The sequence below is a fragment of the Aspergillus nomiae genome, assembly GCF_001204775.2.
Source record: "Aspergillus nomiae NRRL 13137 chromosome Unknown contig00332, whole genome shotgun sequence".
In the NCBI taxonomy this organism is placed as follows: domain Eukaryota; kingdom Fungi; phylum Ascomycota; class Eurotiomycetes; order Eurotiales; family Aspergillaceae; genus Aspergillus; species Aspergillus nomiae.
The window spans coordinates 1-20,449 of NW_015378387.1; the positions used below are offsets into that span (position 1 = coordinate 1).

A 20,449-nucleotide genomic window follows, 5' to 3' on the forward strand; every position below is an offset into this window, starting at 1 on the left:
ATTGGCTTGGCAAGTCATATCATTGCCATTCTCCATCCTTCAACCTGAGATCGATTTCCCAGCAATTCTCGTGAGTCACGCGTACAGGCCAAACCACGTCACTGAACCAAGGAAGAGGACAATTAGAGCCAGCCCTGGTAGTCAAACGCTTGGTTCTCGCCGCTCATTCGGTCATCATAGTGACTAATGTCCAGTATTCCTGTCAAACCAACCCAAAGACCAGCCTCCCGAGAATCAGTGGTGTCGGCCGTACACCCACGGTTGTCTCGGGAGATAGATATGCTCATATGATGTGATCCTTACTTCAAGCGAGCATGAGCCGACATAGGCTCTTCTGGAAGGATACCCTCACCGCTCCAGATCTACAGAAGAGAGCCGTGGCGAGTCTGGCTACCACGATAGTTCGCATTACCCCCTCTTCCTCCCATGGATGGTTGATGCGCTGGTTTGTTGGTGTGCTGGGTGTCTCATACGAAGTACTAGGCTAGACCACGCGTCAGTTCGACTTTTCGAGAGAGCAGAGTATGGGGGTATAATTTACGGCATCTCTTTTCCCAACCGATCTCTGAAAGTTTTCAAGTCGCCGGGATGTACGCTTTTGATTTTTGATTTTTCTCTTTAGTCCAATGAGCTACTTGGTTGAGGTGACAGGAATACACCGAAAATCAAATCGAATCCCCGATGTACAAAACCACAGATGGGAACAACACCTTAGTAATGGATAGCATATTCGAGCAAAGACCCATTGAGTTCTCGAACGTGAGGTTTTCAACAACAAAAGTATACGGTTTGAGGGCCATAGTTAACCAATTTCAAAAGAGTATATTAGTATCTCCTGTCTTCCTCTAGTATGGTAAAACACTTGTTTTCATACATGGTACGTCAAAATGGGTACTAGTAATGCATCTTCAACTTTGTACTGCCAGATGCATGTAGAATTCGCTGATGTAGGGGTTGTAAAAGAATGTGTATATACTACACCGCCTCTCGCTTGTGTATATTGATAGGTTTTGTGGTGATACGACGGGAGTGATACATATACTTGTGGACTCATTACGGGACAGGTAGTTGGTTTCGGTGCCTCATAGAGTGGCGACTAGGGGTTTGCGCAAAGATTCTTTACTTGCTACGCCGGCGACGTCTAAAATTTGTAGTTGGATTAGTCCGCGGAGATAGAACTTGGCGAGTTTATCATGATCCTATATTGTCTTAATAGCACTACCTATGTCGACCAGCCAAAGTCGGTGATGATTTTGACCAGACAGACATACTAGTACTAAGCACGAGACAAGAAAGAAAGGGAAAGAAATAGAGCAGTGGAATCAAGTCAGAGGGATTTGAACCAATGAATGTATACAAGCCCGGTTATTCTCCCTTCCAAGTATGGATCTACCTTCTGACAACAAGGGATCAAGATATGGATGGAAATAATATCCGCAGATATCAAGCATGAATATTGGGGAAAAGCTTGCCCTACTAGGGAGGAGCTCCTTGGCTATCATGACCACGCAAGGCTGTCAATTACACCCTTTCACTGGAAGGGGTTAATAGTATTCTGAATTCAGCGATAATTCAAATTTCCTATCAAGAAGGTACGAGGGAGTCTAAATAGGATGATTCCGAAGATCGACTGGCTAATGCATACCACTGCAGATCATAGGTCAATGACACTGTGTCCCGGCATAGGCATGCCCAGCTAATCTGGGCTGTCATACTGATAATACAATGTAATGACAGTGATAGAACTGACCATCTACAACGGGAAACCTCTCAAGACGTAGGTGGCCGTTCAGAAGGGGATCGCGGATGAAACGTAACTGAGGGGTACACCAGTTGGAAGCAAGGGGCGTTTGCCAATGCTTGTTGCCGGTTACGACTCGCGCGAATCACCCTCTTGCTGGTATTCGCCAGGTACCCTGTACCTTGTCGGGAGTGCTGAGGTCAGACATCATGTCATAAGAATTCCATGGATGGGCGTTTAGCCGCTCGGGGATATGTTGACCCTCCAACCATGTACATTCGGAGTAGAAGGTGCGAATGAGATTTAGAAAAGAATAATAGAAAAGTAACAATAATAATTATAATATTAAAAATACAGGATAAACCAACTAGAGAGGTGCACGGATAATGAGTCCAGGAAGGATTATGTAGTAATGATCTAAGTACGACTCGGATATGTATTTGGGTATTTAATTGTCATGTTTTTTGTCACAAGACCAACCGGCCGAGTACGAGGCTGTCCAAGGACACCAATTGCACGAGAGACCTTGTCCCTTGAACAATACAGTGTCTACTCCGTACCTAGGTAGTCAGTAGTAAGTAGTGGTCTCTGTTTTTTTTCTTCTCTTCTTCTCGTCTGCCTGTTTTGCTTTCTCCTTTTTGCTCCCTTCTTTACTTATTTTTGTTATTAATAACGATAAATCTTATAAAATATTCTGATACTCCGAGTTTTCTCCAAAGGCTGTTGAACTGGTCTTGGAACAGGACAACTCAACCCTACGTAAAGCAGGGATTGAATAAACTAATTTATATCCGCCGGCGTGTTCCTTTGCCTATGCCCGATAAAGTATTGTTTCAATTGTTATGAGGAAAATCAAGCTAGTTTAGTGGATCCGATCGGTCGGGCTCCAGCACAAGTAAACTTTCGCAGTAAGTCTTATTTTAGTTAGGGCTTGAAGCCAGTCAAGAAGTGCGGAAGTCAACGACTGGCGTTGACTTGACTCTATATCCAGTCAATGCCACGGAGAGAATACTTCTCCTGGGGCTCTCTCTATTTCTCCCCTCATCTCGAGAATGACTCGCGGGTATTGGGGTGTTCGCTGGCCAGGAAGTCATGTCCGAAATTGGGGCAACTAACATGGTCTGTTCGGCCGTACCAAGAACTCTTAATTGGTCTCCACAATAGCCTCCTTGATATCCTACGTGGATCTAAACAGAGGGCACAAGATGAAAGATTACGCAAAATCAAAGCATACCACGAGTGAAGACCATGGATGACCATCTTGAATATCTGACTTCGGCCCTGTAGCACTGGATCGTGAGACAAATCAATAGGAATCTCTACTAGTATCAAGAACTGTAGTATCGTCACGAATGGGAGGGACAAGGTATCAGTCATATTTTGATTTTCCCTTTCATTTATTTCCGGCGAAAGTTTACCGTAGGTCCCCGACCACTGCGTCATACATCTCGATTACGAGGACAAGCAAGTAAAGTTAAGGACTAATTGTATGACAATAAGAGGGGCAGAAAAAACCATGAAAGAGGTGAGGCCTGAAAGGTAAAGAGCGACGGGAACGAATTTGGGCCGGCCCCAGAAACATTGAACGGTGGTTTGGAACGGTATGGGACGAGTGGACATGCGATCACCCTTAAGGCAAGTTGATTTGACCGAAAGGCTGGGCGGTACTTACCCTTCAGGTGTAGCGCCCATACTGCGATCAAGTCACTGGCGATTCAGCCCATGAACAAAGTTCCTGAACGGATCGACAAGATCGTCTTGGTGTATTGTCACCACTGATACACCAAATATACCTACCAACCGATGGGCGCCTTTCTGAGGGTCTTCCAAGACACGCAGCATCTTTTTTCCAGCTTGACCATTTTGTGACCAGCTTATCTATCATCTTGACTCTCTCATCGATTGCAAAAAAGACTTCATATTTTTCTTTTTTTCTTTTTTGCTTTTAATCAATTTTTTTTATTCTCGTCTTTTTATTCTCAACCATTTTCCCCCCTTCCTTTATTTTGAACTGACTCACTCCACTTTTTTTCCCATTTTTTTGTTCCTCCTTCATCCTGAATCCATTTAGTGCTGCTTGTCTGTGCTACCATTTTCTTTCACTTCGTTTAGGAATTTTTCCCACTGCGTTGCTCTCTGACTGTCGCTCTCAGTCAGCATCTTCATTCTTCTCAACGATATCATCATCCAACATCATCCTTTCTTCTTCTTCTTTCCCCGCCCACCACTGCTGTACATCTCTCAACTCCCCACTGGTGTGGAGGTCAAAGAGGATTTACTATCGAGATTGATCGCCCCCCCAGAGGACCACTTTGGGTGTCATGCTTGCTTTCGCCTGTGTCACAGCTGGATTACATTAATGCCGTGCTTTGTCTCTCTCGCCCACATTCCCATTTATCGCTGCTCCACCAATCACGCCTGATCGCCTCATTTGCGCAACGAAACACATTCCTCCCCATCAATACCAGTCGCAATTTGACTGAATCCCTCCCCTCCCCCTTGCTGCTGCGAACCATCAAATCTCCCAGACGCCTATCGGATTGAAACACATTCGAGTTGGCAACGTTCGTCGTCCCGTTCCCTCTCCACAAAGCACATGAGAGAGACCTGTGAGATTCGACCTTCCTGGAGCATGCACGGAGCGTAGCAACGTCGCGATACGCACTGGCAGTCTTGATCTACGGCTACTTGCGGAGCATTACACTGGCAACGACAGGGACATTATCCAATTCTCGTCGCCTTGCTTCTGCTTTGCTTCTCGATTAAGCATTTCTCGTTAGCCCGCCTGCCACTTCACCTCCCTTTCGTGCCCCTGCGATCCCTTGTATAATCTGTACATGGTCTGACCGCATTACCGGTTTCGACAAAAACAATAAACCCTATTATTTTATTTTTTCTTTTCTGACCTTGTTTCGGTAAGCTCCTCTCTTTCATCCCTTCCTTTCTTTACCTCGTTCGACTCGGTGTCGCTACCCTGGGTAACTGGTCTTCTGTGAGAAGATCTCCTCACCGCATTACAACGCCTCGCTAACCATATGACTGGGCCTCGTGCAGGTCAATATTTACCCAATACCCCGACAGGCTCCTCGTGTTCGTTCGCCACGGTATAACTCCTATCGGTTCGACGCCGCGAATCCACAGTTCGGGATACCTAGCAGAGGGAGCACTCGCAGTGAAGATAAAAGCGGGAGTGCTAGCAAACAAAGTACGGTTGGAGACCGTCTGCATATAATTTCGCGCTGTTCGTATACATATTTTCCTTTATTCTGTCTTGTGTTTAGTTAGATACATGGTGATATGGCCGCGATGGCAGCAAACGCGAGCGCGGTGCATCATGTGAGTGGTAGATGGTTGGGATGAGTTGATCAGGTAATTGACAGTTTTGGATCCAGGTACGGTCAAGCCGAAGCTCAAACATCGCTCCATCCAATATGGGTGGTGAACGGAATCGTGGAAACCATGGCGGTATGGGACAGCCTTTTGGTGGCGGGAAGGCGAGCTGGAAGAATACCATCTGGGGCGACAATCTAGGAGGTGAGACCCTCGAAGTACCGTCCATATCGGAGAATATATACTAATATTTGGGGGGATCGTGTAGACCAGCATGCTGGTGATAAGGCCTTTGAAGGCAAGGCAGGCTCCAGTTCATTGTTGTCATCGTCCGAATCGGATGGGTGGAACGGCCGCCCTAATATGCCTTGGAGTACCGTGAATACATCTTCAAATGTTCTCGCCAGAGCGACAAATAACAGTATGACAACATCGCCCATCCAAACCCGGGCGGGTGACCGAGGAACCGGTAGCCTTGCAGAGGCCGGTGACTCGTCGTACTTTACACTACCCCGATCGGCGGCAATCGGAGGCACTGCTGGATCAACAAATCATAAGGCCTATCTCAACACCGGATCAGAAGGTATTTCTCCTTCCGGGGATGGAATCGCATTTTCTGGGTTTGGAAATTTCAGAAATACAGAGAGCCGGCGACATGTCAACGCTGCTGCCTTTGGGGGCAGCCCTGTTGGATCTGGGTTCCCGATGAAACCGGGATTCTCTGGCCCACTCGAGAGTAGCAGGCCTGATGAAATGCCATCTATGTCTGCTTTACCGCAGGGTTTGCCCGAGACTGTCGCGCCGACGCTCGGACGCAACTCGTTTACACATGCGTCACACAACTCAGCATCCTTCGCACCCCAGAGACCGGGACATTCTTCATACCCCTCGTTTCACTCCGAGAGTCAGGGATTCGAGGGTCGATATGCCGGTGGCCCTGCTGAGCTCAATTCTGGTCTAAGTAAACTCCACTTCAGCGAAGGTAGTTACTCCGCGCATCCTTCGAGTACCCGCCCAGGGTATTTGTCGCACCCATCTTTCGATGGTTCTTTCCAGCGCTTGAAATACCAGGGTGACGAGGCCGCCTATCAAGGGGCTGGCTATGCAGGTGAAGGTGCGGCCGATGTTCAACTTGGATACCAAGCTGCGAGAAACCGAATGGGAGATAACCCGATCTCGCCGACAGAGTATGCCAGGGTGGACAGCCCATTGTATGCTGCGCTTGATAATGGGTCGGTGCACGTTCCGCCCTATAACAATGCGTCTGCTCGTTTATCTGAAGCACAGGCTGCTGCTTTGGAGCGCCGCTTGCGAGAGCAGGAGTTAGCCCAACAAGCAATCAACCCGCTCCAAAGACTGCCCTTCACCCACTATGACCTTGCCCGCTATCCTGGCACAGGCATGAATGCTTTGTCAGGATTCTATCCGGTCGCTCAACTTGGCGCTGCCGCCCTAGCAACTAGGGGCCACCGCGACCACGATCCATCCCAGACAGTGCGAAGTCCAGTCCTAGAAGAGTTTAGGGCGAATAGCAAGGGAAATAAACGATATGAACTGAAGGTAATCATGAACTCCACATCATTGGAATCATCCTATGACTAACAAGAAATCAGGATATTTACAATCACATCGTCGAATTCAGTGGTGACCAACATGGATCGCGTTTCATCCAGCAGAAACTGGAAACGGCAAACAGTGACGAGAAGGAGCAGGTTTTCCGTGAGATCCAAGGTGATAGTCTGCAGTTGATGACAGACGTCTTTGGAAATTACGTTGTACAGAAACTCTTCGAGCATGGCAACCAGACGCAGAAGAAGATTTTGGCAAATCAAATGAAGGGGCATATTCTGGCTTTGTCTACTCAGATGTATGGATGTCGTGTCGTGCAGAAGGTAAGACCCTCTCTTAATTATCTCTTTTCTATACAGGCCGGTGGGCTAATTCAGTGCAGGCACTCGAGCATATTCTTACCGACCAACAAGCTTCTATGGTGAAGGAGCTTGAACATCATGTTTTGCGATGTGTTCGGGACCAGAATGGAAACCATGTTATCCAAAAGGCTATTGAAAGAGTGCCGTCTGAGCATGTGCAGTTCGTCATCAATGCCTTCATTGGTCAGGTCGAGAAGTTAGCTACTCATCCATATGGTTGTCGTGTCATCCAACGGATGCTGGAACACTGCAAGGAAGAGGATCGCGAGGCCATTCTTGCTGAGCTTCACGTTTGTACTGCTAAGCTGATTCCCGACCAGTTCGGTAACTACGTGATCCAGCATGTCATTGAGAATGGCGAGGACAAGGACCGATCCCGTATGGTTACAATTGTTGTGTCAAACTTGTTGACCTACTCGAAGCACAAGTTTGCAAGCAACGTGGTGGAAAAGAGCCTCGAATTCGGTCTCGAGTCTCAGCGTCACCAAATTATCAGCATGCTGACGTCCACTGATGACAATGGGGAGAACCCCTTACTTGGCCTGATTCGTGACCAGTTTGGCAATTATGTCATACGTAAGTCCTCACACTTGTGGGCGTATACTTGACTGTTACTAACCTCTGTACAGAGAAGGTTTTGGGTCAACTCAAGGGTGCAGAAAGAGAGGCTCTTGTTGAGGAAATCAAGCCTCTTCTCAGCCAGCTGAAGAAGTATAGCTATGGCAAACAAATCGCAGCGATTGAGAAACTAGTTGCGGACTCCAATTCACCAACCAGTGGTACTCTTCCTCATACTACCTCTACCACACCGCCAAACTCGCACAAATCCTCTCCCCAGCCATCAAAGCGGGCTGTGAACGGCCTTGACGGCTGCCGGGCGCCAGTCGTGGGCGCGGCGCCCCCGACGCCGCCTCCAACAGACACTCAGAGCAATGGTGATGGATCCAGCGACACCAAGGCCGAGACTAAGAGCACACCTCTCGCAGCTTCTGAGTCGGCTGGCACGACCCCGACTACTTCTGTGGAAATCAACGGTGCCAACTAGATTGCTATGACGTTCAATTATTCTTGCTTCTATTGACATATTTTTAAACCGAGTCACGATTCGCACAGTCTATTGTGTCGAGACACTCAACATTATTCTTAATCCGGGCGTATACATACAGGCTTTCTGAGGGATATATGAGCTATCACTTCGCTGCTCCGCTGTCGCAATTTATGGCATAACGGCGTAAAAAATACGGGTCATGGCGGGAGCTTGCTTTGCTTTCTTCTTGTTCTTTTTTCTTTTTTTCTTGTGCCATTTTTTTTTTTCACGCCCCCCTACCCGATATACTTCTTGAATTCTCTTTTACACTTTTAATTTGCTCATGGCTTTCACCGGTTGTTCTGTGACAGGTTTGATGTGATGAAAATGAAGACACGTCTTTATCGTTGTCGATGGCTGTATTTCTCTTTGTCCAGGTACGAGGTGTCGGCGTCTTAATTGGTGAACAAGGGAATACTGGAATATCACGCTGGATTGACCTCGAGGGTTGCGAATGGGACCTTTGGACATATGGGAAACTCTGAAAATAGGGAGCATCAAAGGAAGTGCCTGGAGCATGTAGAGGCGATCTGTCGGTATACAGTCAATCAATCCAAAAGTGTTGATGAACCCGTCATCTCTGAGCTTTGTAATGTATGTACGTCGTAGACGTACTCGTATGATCTACCATAGGATAACGATCCTGCTCAACTCGAAACCTCCGCTTATCAGCATATCACCACGTGACACGATCATAGCTTGTGGACGCCGTCAAGTCGCAAAGCTTCAATCTAACCCGAGCGCCACCATTCCGCCATCACATTCCGGGGGACCGTCCCAGAACCACGACTGGATGCTACCGCTGTCCTCACCTTGAACATCAACTCCAAATTTTGCTATCCATCCCACAGTCGACGACGGAAAACGAGCCATCTACGTACCCCACCACGGCCTCCAAACTTCAGACATTTTACAAACAACCAAACCGAAATAAAAAAAAAAACCCCCACAATGTCTTCAAACGTCGGTCTCAATACTCCCCGCGGAAGCGGCACATCAGGCTACGTCCAGAAGAACTGGGCGTTCATGAAACCGCGCAACGCAGGCTACGGCGCGCCGTATCCACCCGTTGGCGCGAACAGCGACGCAGGACGGCCCTTCAAGCAGCGGCTGCCTGACAAGCAGATCCTCGAGCATGATCGGCGGCGGGCGATCGAGGTGAAGGTCATGGAGGAGAGGGAACGGCTGGAGGAGGAGAACGAGCGGATTGAGGAGGAGATGGCGGAGCGGAAGAAGAAGGGGGATAAGGAAGACGGGGAGGAGGCGGAGGGGAAGGTGCTGTCGGATGAGGAGATTGACGAGCGGTGTGATGCTTTGAGGGAGAAGTTGGTGAAGGAGATGGAGGAGGAAGAGGAGAGGAAGGGTAAGGAGGGGGAGCGGAGGGGCGGTCGGTCTGCGCGGGATTTGCCGCCGAGGGATAGGAGGCAGTTCAAGTCGTATCAGGTTCACGAGCTTGCTGAGGCGAAGATTGAGGAGAGTGAGCGGTTACGGAAGGCGTTGGGCATCAAGGAGGATAAGGAGACCGGGGAGATCTCGAGTGGGCGTCGGGATTGGGAGGAGAAGAAGCGGGAGAGGGAGCGGGATCGTCCTTGAGCTTCGATTTGTTCTCTTGGATTCTTGCTAGTTTTTGTTTGTTCCGTGATAGTATTGAGTTGGGACGTTGGCGTTGCGGAGTTACTGCACTTGATTCTTGTATATGACAGACAGGATTTGGGATCATACGGAATGAAGTAACAGAGCATGTCTCATGATGACCATGGTTATGGTATTCATAGCTTTTGTATAAAGTCGTTACAGTAACTTTTCTCATATTATATACAGTTAAGCGCCAAATTTTTCAATTATCCAGCCTTCTTTAGGGTCTTTCTTTTGAACCACCTTCTTGGCTGGCAAAGGCCATCCTCCACGGCCAGGCTCGCTTACCAGCGACGGGATCACCCAGCACGCCCTGCGTGGCGGGATTCCGTCAATCAGTTCCGCTTTCCCAATAGGCTTACCGTACTCTATTAAGGGTGTGCCCTGTGCAATAGCGGAGAGTTGCAGGCCGCTAGGGCATACCAGTGGGAACATTCTGACTTTGGGCACATCGGTCGACACGAGCGATGGGTACGCTTGTTGAAGATGGGAGTATATGATGTATTGCGGCATTTCCTTCGGCGAGAGACTCGCAAGGATAGATGACGGATGTACGTAAACAGCCTTCTCATCGAGTTCCGTGGCTGGTCCCTCGCGAGACTTGAATAGCGTCAAGTATGGGACATCGATCGCTCTCTTCGGTGTACGATGCATTTCGGGCGGTACCGGAGACAAATCAGCCCGGATGGCAACATTGTCAATGAAGCCCGCGGTGACAATTTGCTTCAAAGCCTTGATTTGCTTCTCGGACGGTTGCGGTAAACGTGGCTGATACGCTCCAATAATTCCAGGGTTATTGGCCCGCACTATGTCTGTCAATTGGCTTCGCAGTTGCGTAGCCTCTTTAAATCCCTTGCCTCGTAAGAACATCTTCTCACAGAAAGATTCCCCATCTGATGCATATCCGTAAGCGCAAATCGCTGATAAGAACTTTAGCGCATCAGACGTATCGTCGTGTTGACTCCAGAGTCGATGAGCTCTTGCATAGCCCTTGTGACGTTGCTCCCGAACGGTGTCTTCCAAACGATCCGAGTTCGTGTACACTGCACCTTTCTCTCTGTCATCTCCCTTGGGGCTCGGATCGACCTGGTTTTCTGGAACAAAAAGGTCCCCGACTGCCAAGGCTGCAACTAGTGCAATAACGTAAGGCATACAGCCGTGTTGATGTCCAATATGCAACATCTTACCGAACCTAGGGGATAGAGGGTATGTAGACAGACGGTTACCGATTTGCGTAACTTTACCATCAGACGAGAGAGCACCGAGATTTTTGAGGAGCTTCTCGGCTTTCGCCAAGCCCTGCCGACTAGGAGGCGTTGGGAATGGGAAATTTATAACGTTATGAAGGCCCATACTCTTCATCTGGAGCACGACACCTTCAATTGGTGTACGCAGAATCTCTGGATCTGTGTACTGTGCAAATTCGTTTTCGTAAACTGCAGATGAGTAGAGTCGATAGCAGTGGCCGGGTCCAGTTCTACCGGCTCGTCCTGCTCTTTGATTGGCACTGGCCTTACTGATCCAATTGACCTGGAATTTCTGCACTCCTGTATCTAAATCGTACTGTTTCTCCTTGGCCCGTCCACAATCGAACACATATCGGATACCCGGGATTGTTAAACTAGTCTCGGCCACGTTAGTCGCTAGAATGATAAGACGTGAGCCCTCGGGTGGTGGTTCGAAAACTCTCAACTGTTCCTCTGTGGGAAGTTGGGAGTACAACGGTAAGACATGTACTCGGGTAGATGAGCCCATTGCTTCTTCACCGAGGTCAAAGCCATCATCGTCATCATCATCGTTATCTAGACCGGTAATTTCGAGATCACTATCGTCGTCTTCGTTGCCAACATTGGAGAGATCGGCGTCCCCAATGTCTAGATCTTCTGCCTCCAGTGGTGCATCGTTCGCAGAGATCTGCACTTTAGCCACAGTTTCTCCACCCCGCTGCGTAGGTTTGAAGGCCTGCTTCAAGCGCTTAGAGAGTTCTCGGATTTCATTCTGTCCTGTCAAAAAGACAAGCATGCCCCCTGGAGGCAGCTTACGATGACCTCTCGAGACTTTCCGGTACGCCTCCTCAACATAATCGCGGCGTGTGCGTCTGGAAAAATGCACCGTAACGGGGTACTGGCGACCTTCTGCCTGAACCAAAGGCGGTGGTCCCTGACGGAAGAGGTTGGGATTTTGTGTGAAGTCGGATATACGTAGAGTGGCAGACATAACCACCAGTTTTAAAGGTTTCACAGCTGGGTCTTCTTCACTCATAGCTTTCCTCAGGTCCACAATACGGCTCACCATACCAATGAGGATATCTGTGTTAACACTTCGTTCGTGGGCCTCATCGATAACGATGATAGAGTATTTGCTCAGCGAGAAGTCATCCGCAATTTCCCGGATCAATATACCATCAGTCATGAACTTGATTGCGGTCTTTTTCGAAGCAGTGCTCTCAAACCGAATCTGATAAGATACCCGATCGGAGAACTGACCCAACTCATCGCCTACACGTTTCGCCATACTGACGGCAGCAACTCGGCGAGGTTGTGTTACCGCTATCATGCCCGGATTGGGGCTATCCGGGCTTCCAAAGCCAGCTTCGAACAAAAATTGTGGTAACTGGGTAGTTTTACCGCTACCAGTAGCACCCCATATAACGACAGATGAATTGTTGTAGATTGCTTCCATAATTTTCTGTTCTTCTCCAACAACGGGCAACCCCAACCGTGCGTTTTGTATATCCTCCGAGCGGTCAACTTGGACATGGAACGCCTTTCTGTAGGGGTTGCCTTTGGTAACTTGAAGTTCTGCGGGAAGTGGCTCTTCTTCGTAAACAGTATTCCGCACGGGCTTTTCTTTTAACTTGGGGGCGAAGGGTTGCTCTTCTGATACGACAGGGACGGTAGTGGGCTTGAAACCGACTGTTTCATTAATTTGTTGTCTGGCCCAGGCTTTGAACGCGGACTGGCGAGGCGGGTTGCTGGTACTGTCCTCCTCTTCTTCATCGTCTTCTTCATCGTCTTCGCCTTCGTCTTCGTCTTCGTCTTCATCGTCGCTTTCTTCTTCCTCTTCTTTATCCTCATCCTCGTTTTCGCTTTGCTCATCCTCAGAAGCGTCCTCTGAAGATTCATCATCCTCGTCTTTATTCACCTTATCCAGCACCTCCACCTCTTCGTCTTTGCGTTTCCGATCATCTGAGGCGCTGCCGTCCTCGCTCTCATTCTCGCCTTCATCAGAGTCAAATCCCTCCCATGGCAAGTCTTGTATCTTGGTGGCCTTCGTTTTCAATTTCGGCGCTCGTTTGCGCTTTTTGAGAACGGGAAATCCGTCCGCTCCAAGTTCGAGAGGGCGCTTTAACCCGCTACCAACCACGACAGGTTCCGCCGGCTTCTCAGCAGGACCTTGTACTTTAGTGATGGCAAAATCTGTCCCCGAAGGAGGGAGTGAATCATCTGTTTCGTCGCCCGACAGCTCCGCTTGGGGGGCACTGTCATGTGTATACCTAGATCCTTCAATGGTACCGTTTTCGTCAAGTCTTTTGCGCTTCCCTATTTCTCTAGAACTCTCGAAATTAGAAGTATCCAACGTTGTTTTTTCAAGCTTCTTGAGCAGTTCAACATTTTCTTCTTTCTTGAGTTTATTTTCCTGCAGAGATGGTTAGACTGGACGGTATACTCCACAATTCATTTCTTGCATAGAGTCTACATACAATATATTTATCTAAGCGTTTTTGTTTCTTTGCTGAGATTTTGGTGTGTTGCGCTCTCAATTCCTCACGCAGCTTTCGCCTTTTGGCTTCCTTCTGTTCTTTAGAGATGGGCAAAACTTCGGCGGCATTGCTATCGACCGCAGCACCTGCCGCCTCCTTCTGCCTGTGCTTCTGCTTCCTCTGACGAGGAACAAACTTCGCCATGGTGTGGGTATAATGATACCTTTGTTCACACCGACAGACAAAGAAGAAAAATACACAGGAGAAGCAGATTGATGAGCTTTGTGGTGATAGTCAATGGAAAGGGAACAGGAAAAAATTAGGCGGCGGAGAGATTCTGCCCTAAAGCGGTGAGATTATGTTCACCGCCCACGTATTCAGCACACTCCCCTCCATGGAAACTGTTTACAACTTCATGTATCAGAACGTATTTCCCTTACTGTATTCTGAGTAAACAGTACCTCTTTCGCTGCATTTTCTTTATCACTTGAAGCAAGTCCCTAGCCATGGCCGAACCTTTCAATTTCAGTGAACTTCTGGAGCCATTAAATCTTCCCTTTCCTGCCACTACCAAACAAGTTGCTGGACTGGTCAATGGTATTCAGACAGATGTAATGTGCATGAGCTTCAATGACAGAATCTTGGTAACAATTTCACAAAAGGGCCGACTTGGTCACTGGGTTTGTAGTTCACAATGGTTTTCTTCTCAGATATCCAACTAACGGATGACAGTTACATGTACCATTGGAAAACAAAAATCCTGGAACTGAAGGCGCCCACACCTTCCCAGACTCGGATGACAGTCTTCTTCCGATCAGCAGTCTCACTGCGACTTCACTTCTGGGAGGCCGTGTTTCTGGACATGACACAGTTGGTCAGCTATATGCTCGTCAGATAGCTAGCGCCATTGTGACAAAAGCACCGAATGAAAAGCGGCTTCTGGTCGTTGGACTTGGACTTGAGACCGCCGACGCTGATCGGGATGTTTTCTTCGCAATAATAGACCTTGTGCTTCAGTGCATCTAAGGTTTAATAAAAGAAAGAGAGAGACTCACAAATCCAAACCGAGAATCCTGGTCCCTGTATCTTCGTCTTATTCCGCTCAATCTTCAGGGGTGGGTCCCTTAGAGTGTGTACAAGATGGCACAGGCGGTTTCTCTCCTCCTCAGTAAAACCGCGCAATGTTAGCTTTCCAAGAAATTTGAACGCGCCGCTAAATAAGGCGTTGACCAAGTCTTTCTCATTGAAACCGGGCAAGTTCCAGTTCTCTGTTACAACGACGGTCAGCGAAAAGATACGCAAGGGCTCGGCCGTTTTCAATGCTGTAATGAATTCTGCAAATGCCCAACGACGATGCAAAGCCACTCTAGGGTTCTCTGCTCCTATCAAAAATACGGCTGATCCCAGTGGTCTGCTCCAGTTAAGATGTTCGTTACGACAGGGGTATTCAAGATTGACCTCAAATGCCTTAAAGCGACAGCACGGTAACGACTTCGGATGACGTCTGAGAAGGTCTGCGGAGAAAGAACCATACGCTCGGAGAAAGAGTTTGCGGTAACTAAGCGAATGGTATAGGGCAATCGAAGCTTCATGGTAAATGAGGTGCGATGTCCTAAGAATTTGTAGATTACCTATTCCTGTGTGTTTGAGCCTCCCGATCTCGAGTGCAGTTCCGTCATGCGCGAACAAAGCGGCATAGATTTTGAACCTTACGTCGATTGGCAGGCGATAAAGATAGCAGCTACGATAGCGGCAGCCGACAATTAGTTCTCTCCTGACCATTTTGCACGCCTCCGGAACAATCATGTCATGGTAGTTTGGTTGTCCATCGTACGATCCAAGTCGAGTGACGCTACCCTCAATGACTCTCCTATAAAAGCGAATGATGATTCTACCATCCATGTTCTTGTTAGTGGGGAGCTTTGTTGAATAGTGTGCGTCAAAGGGTGAGATAATTACCCTGGGTTACTTGGTTCGAGACGATTGAAGTTTGGCTTGCTCGTGGGGCTCTGCAGACTGGTGTCTTGCTTATGGGGTGAAGTCTTTATTCCTTGAGGACCTGCATCCATGTTTTCGCCTGATAAGGGAATGGGAAATGGCCTGGATGAAAGCTAAGAGAGGTCAGCTATCTCTGGAGCTATCAAGGAGCATATCGATTATGCGATCATATGTTGCGCTTGAAGTGACTAAGGATGCTTAAAGTATAGAAGGTAGCCAGGACAGGAGAATTCAACTCTTCTCCTAATTGCATGTAACACTTTACTTTCATTCACGCAATAAACAACTAGCTAACTTTTTGCGCCAACAGAAGAAGGAAAAGGAAGGTACCCTAGCACAAATAGGGTCGTATTTTCTCACAGTAGTTGGCTTGCAATGCTTGAACAATGATCTCATTACTATTCGTTGTACGTATTGAAAGTTTGTATAAAATGATATGGTCAATGAGAAGACTACGACGATTCCCTCTTTGTTTTCCGTGAAGCTTGTACGGTCTCTCTACGTAATACACCTGAGCAGGATACTAAGACAGTAGCTGACACTCTTTCGAGGGACTTGAAATCAAATATTAAATACCATGATGCCTTCGTTCATTGTCCAGACTATAGACAACAAAAGTACATTCATACTGATAATATCCTCGCAGTCACGTGTTGCCGGGGAGATTGAATATCATTGGACCAGGTCTCTCATGTTTCTTGTTGTCTTCTGCTTTGCATGACTTGACTGTTCTTTCACTGCCCTCCACGTTTGTTGAATGTCTTTCTATCTTCTCTTTCGGTGTTACGTTTAGCTTTGAGGTCATTGATTCCCACTTTGTTGAGGAATCATCCATCGGGACAACCAAATACCCCCCGTGACGTCTTACCGTCAACACAACTCCTTTGTGTTCCGTATCACCATAAACCTCCCTCGATGTCCTTGTCAAAGCATGAGTCTCTACTAACCACATAATTACCCCCCTCGAGTTGCCATTCCCCTTTTTTCTGTCTCAGATCCAACTCCACTTTGCTGCCTAATACCTCACTTGGAGTATTTAATGATCTAAAATGAATCCCGACGATCTAGATGACCCTGATCTGAGGGCTGCAATCGCTGCCTCTCTCAGGGATTTCAGTAGTCATGAAGACAGCAGCCATAATGGGCGTCAACATGAAGTTGTTGACTTGACTGCAGATTCTGATGATGACGTGATACCCATATTTCCCAAGTCAAACTCCGTCATTGGTTCCGAGACTGATGGAGATGAAACCGATTCGGGCGAGGAAGATGACGACGACGAAGATGAAGACCTTAAAAAGGCGATCGAATTGTCTATGCAAGGCGCCATAGAAGATGAACATGGCTCTTCGAGACATCACTTGCCATCTGCTGACAACAATGACAGCAAGGCTTCTAACACCCCTTTGTCCAGTAGAGCTGAAGCCCCAGACAGCACACAGGCGCCGTCACAAACAGCTGGCTTATTGGGCATGGATCGAAGGCAGATGGAGAAAGAGCGCCTGGCGCGACTGAACAAGAGAAAGGCTGAAGAACCCGTATCGGATGACCAGCGGGATGCAAAGCATGCGAGAACTGGAACACCTCCAAGATCTTCCGGTCCTGTTATATCAGTGGTCGACACATCGTCTGGATCAAATTCCTCACGTACAACGCCAGCAGGAGATAATCAACCAGTACAGATCCCATCTCCGACCCCGTCGGTTCAGTTTCCCAACGGGGTCGTTAAGAAATCATGGGCCTTTGGTTGCCCCCGGCAGGGTGATGATATCAAGATTGAAGAAGTACTTCAGAAATCTGACTTACATCTTGCTGTTCTCAGCTCGTTTATGTGGGAAATGGAATGGCTTTTCTCAAAATTGAATACAGCAAAAACCCGATTCTACTTGGTAATGCAAGCCAAGGATGAATCTACGGTAAGTTTCATTCAACATTATCCATGTAGTTGTTGTCTAGCTGGGCCCTAAATCATGCCAATTGCTGGTCCTTATTTTCTTGCCTTGGTGTTCACCCTTTTGGAACGTGAAGTTAACCACCTTGTGGTTCTAGAAACTTCAGTACCAGTCCGAAACCGCTGCTATGAGCAACCTTAGACTATGCTTTCCACCGATGGATGGCCAAGTGAATTGCATGCATTCAAAATTGATGCTACTGTTCCACTCAGAATACCTTCGAATTGTGGTCCCCACTGCCAACCTGACCCCGTATGACTGGGGTGAAATAGGTGGTCTTATGGAAAATGTACCGCATGATCTGACATTCCTAATCTGCTACCGGCTAACCATAACTTAGAGTGTTTTCCTTATTGATCTGCCAAAAAGGAGCGATAAAGACTTTGAGTTTCCACAAACAGCCTTCTACGACGAGTTGACTTACTTTCTAAAAGCCAGCACTTTGCACGAGAATATTATCGCCAAACTCTCCGACTATGACTTCAGTAAAACTGCGCATGTTGCATTTGTCCACACTATGTAAGCTCCTTTACGCTGACAGCATGACCCGATCTCTGATTTCATCCAGAGGTGGCTCGCATACAGGAGATTCGTGGCGGCGTACAGGGTACTGCGGCTTGGGTCGTGCAGTGGACTCTCTTGGTTTGCGAACATCTAAGCCTCTCAATGTCGATTTCGTTGTGAGTTTACATTTGTACCAGCCCACAGAGCACATCCTGATATATAATAGGCGTCATCCATTGGTTCGTTGACGGATGAGTTCTTGAGGTCCATATATCTTGCATGTCAAGGTAAGCAGTAATTAAGTGCGACACCCCCTCATAAACGAACCACAGGTTAACTCTGTACACAGGCGACGATGGGTCGACAGAATACGTCCTTCGCACCACAAAATCCTTCCCTGCCCGGAGCCGCAGCAACCCTACACAGCTCATTGATAAGTCGACTGCCGAAGAGTGGAAGGATAGATTCAGAGTCTACTTCCCCTCAGAGACAACAGTTAATGACACAAAAGGTGGGCCACAATCCGCAGGCACCATTTGCTTTCAGTCAAGGTGGTATACGGGCCCGAAATTCCCTCGTCAGGTTCTACGCGACTGTGTAAGTCAGAGGCCTGGACTACTGATGCATAATAAAGTAAGTTGCTGTGCTTTTGAGGAAAGCGGAAGAGCACACCGAGCTTCTGCTAAGATGTTCTAGATTCTCTACGTAAGACCAGATGACCCAGCGACGCTACCTGATAACTCTCAATGTCGAGCCTGGGCCTACGTGGGAAGTGCAAATCTTTCAGAGAGTGCTTGGTGAGTGATCTCATATCATCCTCATCCTCACCCTTTGATTGTGCTTTGCTATTCGGGAAACTTACAATGAACAGGGGCCGTCTCGTTCAGGAGCGGGCAACAAAGGAACCGAAACTCAACTGTCGCAACTGGGAGTGCGGTGTGCTCATACCTGTCATTAGTAGAGGGGATGTCGTGTCGGAGCAGAACCGATCCCCGAACGATGAATCTGGGACTATGTTGGATATCTTCGAAGGCATTGTGCCTGTACCGATGCGTCTCCCAGCACCTCAGTACGGGCCAAACCGCAAGCCTTGGTTCAATTCAGAAAGTGGAATGTGATTCAGATTGGGGTTTATGTTGCAACTGCACTCTACCAATTGGTCCTGATTTTAGATAGTCACACTAAATATCTGGTTTAATACATACTTCGAGACGGAACCGGGCTTTCTCCTACGACTCTTACCCAAAGCCTTCCGAGTAATTGGCACGATGAGCAAGGTGGGTCTTCAACAAAGAGTGGTCCGTTCAAAGTGGCCGGGGCAACGGCTCGCCGTTCTTTTAATATGAGGTAGGATAGCTTCCCGTTCCAGCAACAAAGAGGCAGACTGACCCCTTCCGGTCATCAGGCACACTTTCATTTAAACAAGATTCCATTGTCTCGAACTCATATACTATATATTATCATATCCTCTGGACTTTCGGCGGTATTCTTCGATGTCCCTAGCCCACGGGGCAGAACGAACCATACAGTAGAAACGGAAACGAAACATGCAAGCCTAAATAAAGCGACACAAGACTCTCAGGTTGCCCCATGTAGCCCCCGAAGCCACGCAATTCCATGAACAAACTAACACATTAACGGGGAGGGCAAAGGGGAATGGGCAATCGGTCTCACAATGCTAATGGCTATTTATTTGCCATACCCCACACGAGTGAATACTTCAAGCCGTGCGATATCCATTGTATTCTTATTTTTTTTCCTATCCCTCTCGGAGCCAGTGTACAGTACGTCGCCCAGTATGAAGACTAGTATTATTTCTACATTTATCTTTGCCATTCTCTACGCCAGGACCACAGGCGCCGTTCCACCCGGTACATCTAACCCTGATTACAGTGGTGGTGGTGGTGGTGGTGGTGGTGGCAGCAGCAGCAGCACTGGGGCCGGAGTTGGGACCGGTGCAGGAGTTCCAAGTACAGGCGGTAGAAGGGTCAGCGCAAGCGGCCTTCGTATCGAAGGGAGTGGCAACACGCAGGGCAAAACACGCCAGGAGGAAAGATATGTCGAAGGCGTACGGCAAATACAGCCCCGAAAGCATTTTGTCCTGTAACTAACACTGCATGCCTGAAGATATGCACCACGCACGGCACGTATGGCACATGTCAGGCCACGGATGCCAATGGGAATGACTGGACGGCTCCTTGTAATGCGATGAATCCGGTAGGAAGGGACTACTAATTTGCAAGGTTCTTTTTGGTGGTGAGGACGTCGGGGCTAATCTGGAATAGTGTGCTAACATAGGGAACCGTGTGTGCAATATTGATACTTTGCGGCTTACTGCGGTGTGTGCGTGAGGGCGGAGGTTTTAGGTCTTCTACAGGGCAAGTTGTATGTTGGGTGTTTGAATTGCGTGGAAAGGCTTCGAGAGGTGTCTCCGTATTTTTAGGGAGGAAATGGCTATTGTTTAACTCAAATATAATGTATGGTTGACAGGTTCAGGGCAAAAAGTGCCTGGGCCGGAATAGTCGGCGACCTTTTTTGATTACAAGGTAATAAAATTCTTGTGTTGTA

The 20,449-nt window shown here is 48.0% G+C and overlaps 7 protein-coding genes across 7 annotated transcripts; 5 read left to right on the forward strand and 2 right to left on the reverse strand.

The window, feature by feature from the left end:
• The first annotated feature begins 4,654 nt into the window (after positions 1-4,654).
• Positions 4,655-8,278, forward strand: ANOM_009956 (mRNA-binding protein PUF3). The gene is made up of 7 exons (XM_015555212.1): positions 4,655-4,719; positions 4,796-5,077; positions 5,134-5,275; positions 5,340-6,631; positions 6,685-6,963; positions 7,023-7,578; positions 7,632-8,278. The coding sequence occupies exons 2-7, from the start codon at positions 5,039-5,041 to the stop codon at positions 8,045-8,047; spliced, it is 2,724 nt and encodes a 907-aa protein (XP_015403512.1). The 5' UTR covers positions 4,655-4,719; positions 4,796-5,038; the 3' UTR covers positions 8,048-8,278.
• A 762-nt stretch (positions 8,279-9,040) lies between these two features.
• cwc21 (U2-type spliceosomal complex subunit CWC21) lies at positions 9,041-9,682 on the forward strand (the record flags this gene model as incomplete). Its single annotated transcript, XM_015555213.1, has 1 exon — positions 9,041-9,682. The coding sequence occupies one exon, from the start codon at positions 9,041-9,043 to the stop codon at positions 9,680-9,682; it is 642 nt and encodes a 213-aa protein (XP_015403513.1).
• A 228-nt stretch (positions 9,683-9,910) lies between these two features.
• ANOM_009958 (ATP-dependent RNA helicase ECM16) lies at positions 9,911-13,631 on the reverse strand (the record flags this gene model as incomplete). Its single annotated transcript, XM_015555214.1, has 2 exons — positions 9,911-13,363; positions 13,428-13,631. The coding sequence occupies 2 exons, from the start codon at positions 13,629-13,631 to the stop codon at positions 9,911-9,913; spliced, it is 3,657 nt and encodes a 1,218-aa protein (XP_015403514.1).
• A 302-nt stretch (positions 13,632-13,933) lies between these two features.
• Positions 13,934-14,453, forward strand: ANOM_009959 (uncharacterized protein; the record flags this gene model as incomplete). Its single annotated transcript, XM_015555215.1, has 2 exons — positions 13,934-14,107; positions 14,160-14,453. 2 exons carry the CDS (start codon positions 13,934-13,936, stop codon positions 14,451-14,453), a joined length of 468 nt encoding a protein of 155 aa, XP_015403515.1.
• Positions 14,262-15,019, reverse strand: ANOM_009960 (uncharacterized protein; the record flags this gene model as incomplete). The annotated part of the gene is made up of 4 exons (XM_015555216.1): positions 14,262-14,283; positions 14,350-14,416; positions 14,483-14,838; positions 14,886-15,019. Coding segments are annotated over 3 exons (492 nt in total). The 3' UTR covers positions 14,262-14,283; positions 14,350-14,414.
• Positions 15,020-16,474: 1,455 nt separating this feature from the next.
• ANOM_009961 (uncharacterized protein) lies at positions 16,475-19,095 on the forward strand (the record flags this gene model as incomplete). Its single annotated transcript, XM_015555217.1, has 8 exons — positions 16,475-17,341; positions 17,475-17,666; positions 17,718-17,896; positions 17,946-18,057; positions 18,108-18,168; positions 18,231-18,514; positions 18,578-18,678; positions 18,753-19,095. 8 exons carry the CDS (start codon positions 16,475-16,477, stop codon positions 18,997-18,999), a joined length of 2,043 nt encoding a protein of 680 aa, XP_015403511.1. The 3' UTR covers positions 19,000-19,095.
• Positions 19,096-19,679: 584 nt separating this feature from the next.
• On the forward strand, positions 19,680-20,232 carry ANOM_009962 (uncharacterized protein; the record flags this gene model as incomplete). Its single annotated transcript, XM_015555218.1, has 3 exons — positions 19,680-19,949; positions 20,009-20,098; positions 20,167-20,232. 3 exons carry the CDS (start codon positions 19,680-19,682, stop codon positions 20,230-20,232), a joined length of 426 nt encoding a protein of 141 aa, XP_015403508.1.
• Positions 20,233-20,449: the final 217 nt, after the last annotated feature.